This window comes from Triplophysa rosa, linkage group LG5, assembly GCF_024868665.1.
Source record: "Triplophysa rosa linkage group LG5, Trosa_1v2, whole genome shotgun sequence".
Classification (NCBI taxonomy): domain Eukaryota; kingdom Metazoa; phylum Chordata; class Actinopteri; order Cypriniformes; family Nemacheilidae; genus Triplophysa; species Triplophysa rosa.
In genome coordinates, this window is record NC_079894.1 from 14,009,010 (window position 1) to 14,021,859 (window position 12,850).

Consider the following 12,850-nt stretch of genomic DNA (forward strand, 5'->3'; position numbering starts at 1 on the left):
ATCATTGACTTTCATCAGAATCCAGAATTAAGCTTCATTTTATTTACAGAATAAAGTGTTTATAAAAAGCTACAAGACCCAATTAAACGTTTAGTTGTATTTGATGTGTTAGTCACATTATCAGGTTTAGTATATGGTCCCCGTCACAGTTAAACTGGCAAAATGTGGACATCCAATCCATGCTGTTTACACGGCTCCTCTATAAATATCCAGTTTTCACAATCACTTTGTAGTACCATTATTATGGTGTCCATGGCGCAGCACTTCAACAGCTTGTGTGTTGTATAGTCCGTAAAATCCGTGGTCATATCGGCATTGTCTTACCGGACACGGTTCTTTTAATAGCCGACGCAGCCATGCCACCCACAAATCTCATCCCAGCGCTCCCACCAGGCAGCAAAGCCACGGTGTATCCCACGATAGCACCAATCTGAAGGCAGGCTCCGAGAGCGGTGAGCAGCGTGCTGTGGAGGCTCAGGGCCGCGTACAGGGTACCCACCAGAGAGCACAAATACACCGCGGCTCCCGGCGTGGGAGTCGAGATGAGTTTACTGGGTCCCCGAAGTATAGCCGCACCGACAAGCGCGAACACGGAGCCGAGTGACCACAACAGCGCGAACTTACGCGCCTTCAGCAACAACAACGGAGCGTAAAGCGCCGACAATCCAAAGCACAGTGCGGAGAAGAAAATACACGTCCCGAACCCGATCAGTCGCTGGGATCGACTCATGCCCGGTAAACATGGGTCCGGTTCTGATGACCACGGCCAAGAGAAGCCGCTGCTGGAGCTCTGGGCTGATGACGCTCCTCGACTGTTACTGGAGATCGGACTGGACCACCTACCGAACCAGCTGCCTGGAACCGTAGCGGGTTCATCGATGTCTAAGATGGTGCTGGAACTGGACTCTGATATCGTCTTCGCGCCGCTTTTAGACTGGGCCAAATATTCCTGTAGTTGTCTGTTTAATTCAGCCATTGTTCGCTGAAGAGATTAGAGAAAGTGGAACGCAAACAGGAAGTTGTGGTGACGTCGCACAATATGTGTTCGACTTTATGCTTACGCTGCGCAGTGCGCACACCGATCGGGGTATAACATCAAAGTTCCGCGAAAAATTCCAAAGCAGTCTGCGCTTGCATTGCTCTCGCGGTACTTGGGTGTCATGTGTTGTTTGGTCTGCGCAGCGATGCATGAAGTCGAGAATAACTGATGACGTTGTTGTACACGGCGGATATAGAATTTAGTACATGACTGAAATAAGAAAAGAAACAAAAACGTTACTTTGCAAAAAGTTAATAATAAAAAGATCAAAAAAGTTCCCAATGAACAATCCAGAGACACCAAGTTTGACAAGTCTACTCAAGGGTCATAGAAACGTCAAGCGCTCCATCTACCGGTTCAGGACTCATAACGTAGTCTAGTTAATTAAAGGGATAGTACACCGAAACCGAAAATTCTTATCATTTACTCACCCTCATGTCATTCCAAACCTGACTTATTTCTTCTTAGGAACACACTCGTTCTAGATATAAATGTATTTTGCGTACAGTATCTTATTTTAAAACTTTCTTTTTATGATACACATGATATGAAACATTTTGTTATGTATAATCATGGATCTTGGAAACCGTTTATAATGGTAACTCTTTTTAGATCATTTAATTGTAAAGTTTAGGACCTAAATTATATTGTATATACTTGCATATATTATATACTGTTTTAAAGGAGTCATATTGCATGGCTAAAAGGAATATTATTGTTTGTTTTAGATGTAACGCAATGTGTATACACCATTTAAAGTTTAAAAAACGTTGTATTTTCCACATACCATGCATGTTTGTATCTCCTCTTTGCCCCGCCTCTCTGAAACGCGCTGATTTTTTACAAAGCTCATGGCTCTGAAAAGCGAGGTGTGCTATGATTGGCCAGTTCACCAGTGCGTAGTGATTGGTCAAATACTGCAAGCATTTCACGGAAATGTAACGTCTCTTACCACATTCGGAACATCAGGTTCCAAAGCAACTGTACTGACAGGCGATACAATGAGATTTACAATTACGCCCACCTTAACTACGTGTAGATTTGGGCGGTCTTAGTCAAATCATGTTACGAAGTTACGTAGATTCGCCGGGGTGTGGTTACACGAGGCGTTTCAGGCAAGTCTGATTGAGCATTCGCTTTTAGATAGAATGCATCTTTTGTTCCCACACTTTCATTTGTGCCATTTTACGTGTCTAATTCATGCATGCATGGGCAACTTATAACACACCAAAAACATAGAAAAACACATACTTCCGCCATATGACCCCTTTAATGTAGATTTCCTACAGGATCTTGGAGTTTAGGAAGGCTGGAGTTTGAATTATTTATTTATTTTTTGACTTCTTGAAACAGGCTTGTCCATTGATTTGTCACGAATAGGCTAATTCTCCCAGGAGCTCATCCAATGCTGCTGGGTGAGTTTAAAATTAATCTCTCTTTCTATTGGCCAGTTGTTTTCAAAGCCTTTTTAGGGTTTGAACGTGCCAACAGGGGTCTCCCCTGCACTCTAGAGTAGAGCCTAAATATGAGACGGAACACACCAAGGGACCAGGTCAGTGCTGAAAATAAGCCTTAAAACACACATTAGTTCAATTGTAAATGCAGTATACAAAAACAATAGAAATGGAAGCTCAAAGCTTACAGACTGTATTCATAAACTGCTTTCATGTGACAAAGGCCTACACAATGGGCAACATGCTACATTGCAATGGAAAGAAATTGAATAGCACAGTTTACGTGTCTTTATTTAGATTTTCACGTGTGGCCATTTTGTTATGTTGCCTGCGACTGGTTAGCAAAAATGTTTTTGTTGTTGTTGTCTTGTATAATTTACAATATTACATTAGTAACTGAGCAAACATTTTACCTGTTTGATGTATTTAGGCCTTTTGCTGTTTGTGTGATCTTTATTGTTGTGTTTCATAATTCCTGACTGCTTTTTCATACATGTGTGGACATTTGTAATTTTATGACCTATGATCTAAGTGCATTAACAATTCTATGTGTATTTCACAGAACTAGAAGTTTAAAGACTATATTGACACGAAATAATTGAGATGAGAGACATTAAATCACATTTTAAATTGATGAAATTGACATCTTTTTCCACACAGAGCAATGTCATTATCACAGATTACACCAACCCTTTTTCTGAGTGGGGCTGATGCTCCCATGAATCAACCACTCGTCACCCGGAAAGGTATTACGCTCATTGTGAACGTGACCCTGTCCCACACCTGCCCGTTCTACCCGGGTGTGGAATGTATACGTGTCGCTGTGTCCGATCTCCCGAATGCCCGTCTGTGTGATCATTTTGACCATGTGACAGCTCGAATCCACAACAACAGGGCTGGAGGAACCCTAGTGCACTGTGCTGCGGGCATGAGTCGCTCACCTGCTCTGATTATGGCCTACCTTATGAAGTACAAAGGAGTGACCCTGCGGCAGGCGCATAACTGGGTTAAAGATAGTCGACCCTATATCCGCCTTAATTCAGGCTTCTGGGCCCAGCTTCTAGATTATGAGAAGAAACTCTTTGGTAAGAATACTGTGAAGGTGGCTGAGCCATTGGATCCACTTCCATTGCCCAAAACACCAAGACTGGCTCCCAAGTATAACATGAGACAGTTTCCTCCGTCTCCAAGGCTTGGCCGGGTTAGACGATACACCTCCATTGTGCTTTATTCGGCTAAATGACCATGGGAGGAATTGTAACTGCAGTGGACGGGCCCTTTTCAACCATAACTTGAAAAAACTATGGAGAGAACCAAACCACAAACATTTCAAAAGGTCCAACTGTCCTGTTTTTTCCCCATTGTTCAGTTTTAACTATTTTTTATTTACCCCTGGTATCTAATGTAATCCATCTTTCATGCGTGTTTACTCATAATTTTTTGGTTGTTGTTGTTGGCCTGGCTGGAATTTGGAGAACATTTTGAAACCTTATATGTTACATTATTTAACCAACAGAGGACACTGTTGAACCATCTAACAAATCTTGTACAAAACAAAGGGAAAGGATTGAATGTATATTGAAAAATTAATAAATATTAATATTTTTCATATGAATATGAAACATTTTTTATTGTATTATAAACCGGATTTCGATCAATGTTATAAGAACAGCATGCTTGAGTTTCTAATGTATATTGTACTGGGCATGGAACAAGAGAATTTCTTTTGTATGGAACCACCTTAAATATTTGGTTGACATTTGATAGATTTTCACATCGAGTGGCTCGTTTTTAATTATTTGCCTTGTTTTAAAAATGTAACTTGTGAAAATATTTCTGTATCACAGATTTGGCTGAGTGACACAACGTGAACATTTCACTAAGTAAATAAAATCTCAGATTATCTCTCATCACCATTCTAATACAATTTTATTCCTCTAAATCTCGGCTCAGTATTGTGTGTTTAGTGCTTTTGGCGCTGTTGTGTTGGTGCTGAGTGAGGAGAGAGAAGTTTTAGACATACTTCTCTTGAGGGGGGCGAGGGAATGTGCTGAAAGCTTCGAGACAGTAAAGAGAACAGAAATGTTCTGGATGGTAAGGCTCTTATTTATCCTGAAAAATAAATATAATTTCTGTTTGGCCCGTAGCCATCTTCTGCAATTAATGAAACAAGTTGTTTGTGTGTTACTTTGTTGTGTCTCTGTGTGTTTAATGAGAGGCTGCTTTCACTAAGCCCATCATGGGATAAATAACTATGTCATTATCATGCAGTCATTTATCTTTCTGCACATTATTTCAACCGTCCTTGTAAGGTAATGCAGTCCGACCGCAAATCCTATGTGAGATGTTCCCTGGAAGGTATAGCAGAGCATTCATTTAGATGGTTTGTATGTGTGTGTGAAAGAGAGTGAGAGGGGGCAGGGCACAGTGCCAAACACCAGGCGCCACTCTTCCAGCGCAATGACCTCATCCCCTTCCCCACCTACTAGAACATATAGTCTAAATACATCATCATTTCACAGGCTCTGTTCTCATCCATGCACAAAGAATCAACAGCCCTACCAGCTAAAATGAACAGTTTTGTTATTAATTGTGCAATGAAGGTTTTGTTGCCATTGCTAGATTGTTCTGGAAACAGGATTGTTTTGTTGTTCTTCCAAAATTTTCATGCAGGTCCACCCCACTTACCCTACAAATAGTAGGTTTAGTAGTTGCATTAACACATGACACAAAGATTAAGACGTACTGAAAGTGTGTCTCGAAAGCATGCATTGTAATTCGCCTATAAATGCATAATTTAAAAAAAACAACAAATGGAAAAAAAACAACCGTCTACAGTCTCACAGCCAGAGCTGTGCATCTGCATCAGGCTAAACCTTCAAATGCGTGTTGAAACACTGTCCTGAGGCGTTAACAAGAACTTTTACGTTCATGTAAATCATTTTGAATTCATTCCCGGAGCATGTTTCAGCAGCTATGAAGTGTTTTATTACAAACATACACAAATATCAGCATTTTTTTCAAAAAGCAAATAAATAAACTTCAGTCCTGTTAGAATGGAATATATAAACATACCACATAAAAATTACATACACCTCTATGAACAGCATTTGATTGTTGCCATCATTTTGGAAAGCAATAACAGTGCTATCCTGCTGCCCCGGCAACAGCATTAAGGATATAATTACTGAAGCGTCTTCCAGTCTCTTTTAGATGCTTTCTCTTAGGCAATTACTCTACTTTGTCATGAATACTTTACATAAACACTGAAACTGGAATTAGGTGTCTTCATACTCCAATGAGGATGCCAGAAAACAAACTGTCACGGAGAATTGTGAGGGCTGAGCCTGTTCCATTGTCAATGAGAATAGACACATACTCTCCAGCCTGGAAAAACAGAAACATGTACATTTGTGAAGGGTTTTTTTTGTTTGTGCATTACGTCTTCAATGCATCTTGAGTATTTTGTGAAGTCCCTGAAGAAAAAGAGACCCCCCTCGTTATGTGTTTTATTCAACTTTATTTTGTTTACCATTAAAGACGTTTATTACATTTTTGTGTTGTGTTTGTTATTCATACCTGCAGATAAAGCGTTCCAGTAAGTAGAATACTGAATACTCCCCCTGTAGCGCTCACCCCAGTCACCGTCTCTAAAGACCTGCATCATTACCAACACATTAATCCTAATCTGAGATTTGCTTGACTAATTTTGAGGTTTTAACATAAAGACTTTATTGGGCATGATCATGGATCTTTAATACTCACACGTTACTCTGGCAAAGAGACTCTATACATATGGAGGCCTTGACACTGTCCCTCTGCCTGGCCTGAGGCCTCTTCTGAGACTCATTTGAGTCTGAGAGGAAACAAACACACACACGCACACACACACGCACACACACACACACACACACACACAATGCAGAGTTAAGGATTGTGGCAGACAGAGTAGCACAAGGACCCCACCCCCGTTCTGCCGAGCTTTATCTGAAGGACAGACTGCTGGATGGGACTATTTGTCAAACACTCCCTAAGAAATGGCATGATGCAATCAGGTATAAGATATTGCGTAGTGCTTGTAGCATGATGCAACCTTCAAAGGGGTCTAAACAGAACATCTTGATTTCCTATCAGTGCATATTCCTGATGAAAACAAATTATTACGAAAAAAAACCACCTAGTAGGATTTACTTTAAAAAAATCCTATAGTTGTTTTTTTACAGTGTACCATTTGTATTTTACTACAAATATCATTTTAAAACTATGGTCACCGTAGTGAGACTGGTAAATTTGTGGTTTTGATGGTTTTACTACAAATACCTAAACTATGGTTCCTTTTGTAAAACCGTGGTTAATTTTCATCAGGGATTAATTGACTTGCTTTGGTTGACATTGGAGCCTAATAAAGACACATGCATGATTATAGGAATTGTTTTGAGCTACAAGAGTTTTCTCTTATTTTCCCATCACATTATTTTAATGTTCCTGTAACTTGTTCCTACGTTCCTTTATATACTGAAAACTCACTATACATTGAATCTTTATCTTTTTTCACCACAAAGCAGACCTGCACTTTTTAGAAGCACCCTAAGAACACATCCCAAATATTAGATGAGTGTTGCAAATAAGATCAGTTAACAACTGATCTAAAATTGGTTGGAAAGGCAGATCCCTCTCAAAGTAAATGGCCCTGGATCAAACATTTCTGAACCACGTACCCAGCAGCAGACTAGCTGTGAGCTGGTAGAAGCCAGACACTGGAGCTGTATATCGGCCACTGCTGGTGTTAAAAGCCTGTCCTCTCTGATGGAATTGCTCTGTGTTTGAAGGCTGTGGAAAACACACAGAAGTGGAATCACTGAATATGCCACTGCCCATCTCTTCGCATGCCAGCTGCTCGGCGGTCTGTCCCACCATCAGCCAAAGCTGATTTAATATCCTAATGAGTTCAGGGTCACTCAGAGTTTCATTTTAACCCAACGGTTTTGGAGGTGCTATCTTGCGGTGGATGGACAGAACAAAACATTTCGGGTTTGAGTGAAAATGTTATTTTCCACTCACAGTGCTGAAGGGCTGGAGCTCCTGAAGACTGCGACGGGGTACGATCAGGTTGTGCTGTAGTCGGCAGCGGAAGGCCGTGGCCACACGAGGTGGTTGATCACATTGCAGACAGTGAGTTCCTACCATCTCTGTGTGGAAAGAGAATGTCAATACTTTATGTCAACTACAACTGTTTTATTCTTAGGTTCTTCTAAAGAGCAGATTTCATTCCCATCAGTCCTGAAACTGAGATCTGACTTCACTGTTTCAAAAGTGACAGGGCAGATTGCCGCCGCTCAGACTCGAAAACACTGAAACACAGCCAGTGGAAAATGTTTGGGATTTTCTTTGACTGACACTTGGCTGCATATGAAGTCATTAAACAATCTCTCAGTGAATAAGAGATGTAAATATTTGGAGTGTGCGAACGTCTACGAGCAGACTGAGTGGATGGAAGTGTGAGGCAATGAGGACGCTAGCGCGTACGAGCGAACGGCGCCACCGTGCTTTTCTGTGAATAAGAGCCTTTATGTTTTATATTGCTGTCAGAACAGCCTGCAGCTCACTGCAGCAGAGCACAAACAGACCTGTGTCTGCTTTCCTGGCACTGCTCCAGCACTCATTCCACACACACACACACACACACATGCAAAATCTGGAATCCGTGGAATTCTCTGGCCAGGCCAAGTCAAATCCACGTCCTGGAAAATTACACCTATTAAGAGATCAGCCCACAAACAGAATAACTGCCTGCTCGACAAATGAGCATGACAACACCCATCCCAAAACATCAAGCAATGCTGAAAGTGAACTAGCCAAAACAAAAACATACAACCATGCCTAATGAAATTTAACCATGGTTATAACAACCATACTTTAATTTTTGTTTTATTTGTAGTAGGACCATAGTAACCGCACATTTGCTATGGTCTCACCACCATAGGATTTGTAGTAAAACTATAGTAATATAAATGGTGATCGATTTGCCAAAAACATAGTTATACGCTAATACTAGAATAAAACCATAACGATTTTTTAATAAGGGAAAGAAGTTGTTTAAGATACATACATGATACATATTTAAATGTATTTACATATTTTAAAACAATTAAAGGGATGGTTCGCCCAAAATTCTGTCATCATTTAGTAATCATTTCAAACCTGTATGACACATATAATATATTTTGAAGAATGTTTGTAACCGAACAATGGTGGATTGTAAGGACACAAAACCAATGCAAGTCACTGGGTGCCAAAGTTCCTCAAAATGTCTTTTGTGTTCTGCGGAAGACAGAAAGTCATACAGATTTGAAATGACAAGGAGGTGAGTAAATGATGACAGAATTTTAGAACTATTATAATAATTATATATTATTTATAATATTATAATAACTCATTTGTGCATGTGTCTATTTGTCTCTTTTGGGGGTGTACTTAACCATATTTGTGGGACAAATATGTACCCAAAAATTGCAAAACCTGACAAATAAAAAAAATCCCTTTGTGGACATCCCCATTTGTAAAAACCATAAAGTTTTTTTTATTGTCAAAATGTGTGTGTTGTCTCCACCAATTACTTCAGCAATGCTGGTGTCTTAGTACAAGTATTCTGAATATTTACATCAAGCATGATGTAACCTGTAGACATTCACACAAGCCCCAAGAGTGTCTGAGAGTCTAATGGCATTATAACAGCTGTAAGACTGCCAGTAGACTATAAATAAAATCATATTCAAAGTATTAAAATACCCAGATTTTCTTAAATTCTTGAGATTCATATAAAGTCATGAGTCATGTCTTCTCTTTTACTGTCTGTGATCGTGTGTAAATGGATGTAAGGCCCCACATTTGAAACAATACCTTTCAATTTGACTTGGAAGTCCTGTATCAATTCTGCATGATGGGGCAGTTGGGGGCCAGGAGGACCAGGAGGCCCCTGGGGGCCCGGAGGGCCTGGTGGACCTGGTAGGCCATGCTGGAAATGTAAAAAGTTTTCAAGTTACCATAAAATTATACGATAACCATACTTCCAGTCAATATGTTCTCGCAGGCCTCATTGGGTTTGTCTGTGTGTTCTATAGCAAATAGATGCTGTCTTTCTGAAACCTTGTATGTCCAAATTTGCTGTTTTCAGGAACACTGAACAAACACTCTTTCATACTTTTATTGGTTAGATATTTGCAAAATCCAGTGACAAACATAAAGGGTGACTAATAACAATGATTTATTGCAAAAAATAAGGAGATACAAGGTGCAGAAGGACAGCAGCGAAATGCTTGTATGTTTTTTTGTTAAATATTCAGTCAGTGTACTTATAATTATATGTTTAATTTCCTACATGTTAAGCAATACGTGTGTTTAACCTAGATTACCTTGGAGAGCCTTTTGTTTCCTCTTGGTTTCTTATTTCCACCCTTGTTGGAGTTGTCTCTAAAGGCTATCCATGTCCTGTGGGGGCTCACGAAGGTTATGTCTGACGATACAGTCTCCTGTAAAGGTTATTAAGCATGTCAATGCTTTACATGACAGCTTCTTCTTCAACCTGTCATTAAGCTAACAGTACCACAAATAGATGCAGAAAAGAATCAGTCATTTAAAATGAGGTCACATTCTCCACAAAGTCTACAATGGTCATTACCATACTTTCTCACGTGTCTAATGATAGTTACACCATCGCGATAAAATTCACCAAATATTTGCAGCATTTCATTCTGATTTACGAGATTTTCCACAATTCCACTGTGTTACTCTCTTTAGGCCCTGACAGGTGAAGAGCAGGTGTGTGTATGAAATATGACTTACAGGGCTCTCTGTGCTGACTGTATTGTTCTCATCCAGCAGCTCCAGGCTCTCTTCACTGTCTTGTGTGGTGCATGTAGTCAGCAGGAAACTCAGCAGCAAGGCCATCAGTGCCCCTCCCGCCCCATGCCTGAGCTTCATGCTGCAGTGTCAGTAGATAAACGTCCAGCACAGTCAACCCCTACTTTGCAGCTCAATGCACAGCTTCCATCCCACTACAAAAAGGTGACCGAACGTCCTTTGGGTTCACACGATGGAACTGATCCTTGGTCCAGAAGATCCGAGGATGAGGAAATATGTTACTTTGGGAATAGTCCTCTTGTTGACAGTAGTTCCTAAAGATGTTCTTCAGTGATTTCCACAATGTTTGATTTTTCAAGTAGAAAAGATAACCTGTAGTTGGTTTAAATCAGTTCAGAAGCGAGACCACATGCGTTCATACTGATGTAAGAGACTGAGAGTTGTCTGCCAGGCTTTGCCAGTCGTCTTCTCATTCACACTTAGTCTACTTCACGTGTCATCCAAGATTCTCAATGCCTCCTGACTTTAGTCTAAACTCTCTTAGCTTGACTTATGGATGTCTAGTCTGTGTTACAGTCACGCACAGTGCATAGGTGTGTATTCGATAAATACTCTGTGTGTGGCTTTTGTTAACGTGTTTGTTTATCGGCGGTTGTGATGTGACCGGCTGTGATAAAGCCTGTGTGTGGCATACACAATCTCTCTCTGTGGGTGGTATCTCACCTTGTTACATTGAATTGTCTTCTGATCCCCTCTGGTGCCTTCGCACAGTCTGTTTATGTTTTCGGTAATTCCTTCAGTGATGATAATTCATTTTGTCAGCCGAGTTCTTGCCAGGTTCTAGTTTATTCCATATCAACCCTGTGTCTCACCTTCTGCTGCAGCGGGTTCACTGTTTTGAAGGCTTCTTTTCGCGCTCCACTCTTTTTAGCTTCTTCCCAGACCAGACTCCTCCTCCCCCTTTAGTTTGTCCACTCCTCTTGATATCTTACACTCAATCTTGACCTGTCACTTTGTCTTTCATCAGCTTTCTGTCTCTTTAGTCAGACACTGTCTCCCTCTCTCTGTCTGTCTCTCTTTCTTACAATGTTCAGGAGTACCCTTTTCTCGTTTGTCTTGTGTTTACCTCATTCCTCTGTTTCTGCCAACCCTTACTCTCACTCTCACCATCACCATCAGCTGCAGGGTCCTAGTGCCATGTTTTGGGATTTTTCAAATGGATTGAGGAGTTTACTCTGTTTATAGATGTTCCTTACAGATAAGTAACAAGAGATACAAATCTAACACATTTAAGACTAAATTTCAAGAAAAAAGTTATTTTCTCAGACTTTTATATTTGGTTGCATTGCTTCATTCTCACCCAAGTTCAATTCCACCTCTTAATTCTTAATTTGTCAAACTTGATCTGCTCCAATGGTTCTAAAAAACTTCCCTCACACTATATTCACAATTTGCAAGCAGCGAGCAGCATGTGGGTGGGGCAGAAATGTGCATTTCAGATATGCTGAATTGTAGAGCATGATGACAGTTGAGAGGAAAGTTGCATACTTACATGTAGTAAACCACCACACCTCCCTCTTTATCAGCCTTTGGCCCTTGCTTTTTCCTGGCTGACACAACAGCATTTGTGCTGGTCTTTACTTTTTACACAACCTCTATTGTGCTACCAAAGCATCAAAATGTTGGACTCATTCTTTGCAAAATTCAAATATAAGAACACTGGCACAAGCAGTTGGAATCAAACAAGATAATAAAAGTGAGAAACTGTTGCCACACGAAAATCAATAATCATTTTCAGCGTGAGTCAACACATTTAGAGAATAGCAGAGCACCTTATCCTTATTAAGTGATGGTATCATCTTGAGCCAAATAAAAAACAATAAATACTGTGTGAAAAAATGTGTGAAAAGTTTGTCCCTTCAATTTTCTTAGACATACAGTGTATAGAGCAATGAAAGCATGCAATCTTTTACCACTGTCATTACTAAATCAGAATTTAAAGGTTTAGTGTATGAAATTTACCAGCATCTAGCGGTGAGGTCGCTAATTTGAACCATTGGCTCACTCCAACCCTCCCTTTTGAAGCACTGTACGGAGGCTGACAGAGCACTAAGGTGTTGGCACATTGTCGCTTCTTTGCCGAAGGAGAAAATGTATTTACAAAACGTGCGCCGTAGCAGTTTTTCCGTTTAGGGCTTCTGTTGAAACAACATGGCGAATTCCATGTAAGGCGACCCAGAGTGTATGCAGATAGAAATAGCTCATTCTAAGGTAATCAAAACATAACGCTTCATTATGTAAGATTTTTATACACCTCTGAAGACATAGTTAATTTTTATTATATTGCATTTCTGTCAATAAATCCTGCAAGAAATTACACATTGGACCTTTAAAAGCCAGGTAAAGGCACACCTTGGATTATTGTATTTGTAAAAGGTTTTGTTACCTTTTAAGGTACTTAAAGATTTAAGTAAGGTTTAAAGTGAAAATTGTATTT

The 12,850-nt window shown here is 40.2% G+C and overlaps 3 protein-coding genes across 5 annotated transcripts; 1 reads left to right on the plus strand and 2 right to left on the minus strand.

The window, feature by feature from the left end:
* Positions 1-22: 22 nt before the first annotated feature.
* Positions 23-1,082, minus strand: sft2d3 (SFT2 domain containing 3). Its single transcript, XM_057333571.1, has one exon. The coding sequence runs from the start codon at positions 974-976 to the stop codon at positions 305-307; it is 672 nt and encodes a 223-aa protein (XP_057189554.1). The 5' UTR covers positions 977-1,082; the 3' UTR covers positions 23-304.
* A 1,439-nt stretch (positions 1,083-2,521) lies between these two features.
* si:ch1073-184j22.2 (dual specificity protein phosphatase 18) lies at positions 2,522-4,402 on the plus strand. Its single transcript, XM_057333572.1, has 2 exons — positions 2,522-2,591; positions 3,154-4,402. Exon 2 carries the CDS (start codon positions 3,158-3,160, stop codon positions 3,734-3,736), a length of 579 nt encoding a protein of 192 aa, XP_057189555.1. The 5' UTR covers positions 2,522-2,591; positions 3,154-3,157; the 3' UTR covers positions 3,737-4,402.
* Positions 4,403-5,464: 1,062 nt separating this feature from the next.
* Positions 5,465-11,464, minus strand: si:ch1073-184j22.1 (erythroferrone). Of its 3 annotated transcripts, none has more exons than XM_057334227.1 (9): positions 11,077-11,464; positions 10,336-10,597; positions 9,906-10,022; positions 9,394-9,508; positions 7,555-7,682; positions 7,212-7,323; positions 6,259-6,349; positions 6,073-6,151; positions 5,465-5,880 (listed from the first exon to the last, which is right to left on the minus strand). In XM_057334227.1, exons 2-9 carry the CDS (start codon positions 10,471-10,473, stop codon positions 5,782-5,784), a joined length of 879 nt encoding a protein of 292 aa, XP_057190210.1. In that variant the 5' UTR covers positions 10,474-10,597; positions 11,077-11,464; the 3' UTR covers positions 5,465-5,781. The 3 variants fall into 3 exon arrangements, with proteins under 3 accessions (XP_057190210.1, XP_057190209.1, XP_057190208.1); XM_057334226.1 differs by having other exon boundaries at positions 10,336-10,678; XM_057334225.1 differs by having other exon boundaries at positions 10,336-10,725.
* Between the last annotated feature and the right edge of the window lie 1,386 nt (positions 11,465-12,850).

Excerpts from the sequence above, each read along its gene's own strand:
- sft2d3 (XM_057333571.1), bottom strand. The coding sequence starts at position 976 with ATGGCTGAATTAAACAGACAACTACAGGAATATTTGGCCCAGTCTAAA.
- si:ch1073-184j22.2 (XM_057333572.1), top strand. The coding sequence starts at position 3,158 with ATGTCATTATCACAGATTACACCAACCCTTTTTCTGAGTGGGGCTGAT.
- si:ch1073-184j22.1 (XM_057334227.1), bottom strand. The coding sequence starts at position 10,473 with ATGAAGCTCAGGCATGGGGCGGGAGGGGCACTGATGGCCTTGCTGCTG. Across the intron at positions 10,023-10,335 it reads CAGTCAGCACAGAGAGCCCT|GAGACTGTATCGTCAGACAT; the intron begins GTAAGTCATATT and ends TAACCTTTACAG. Across the intron at positions 7,683-9,393 it reads CTTCCAAGTCAAATTGAAAG|AGATGGTAGGAACTCACTGT; the intron begins GTATTGTTTCAA and ends CTTTCCACACAG.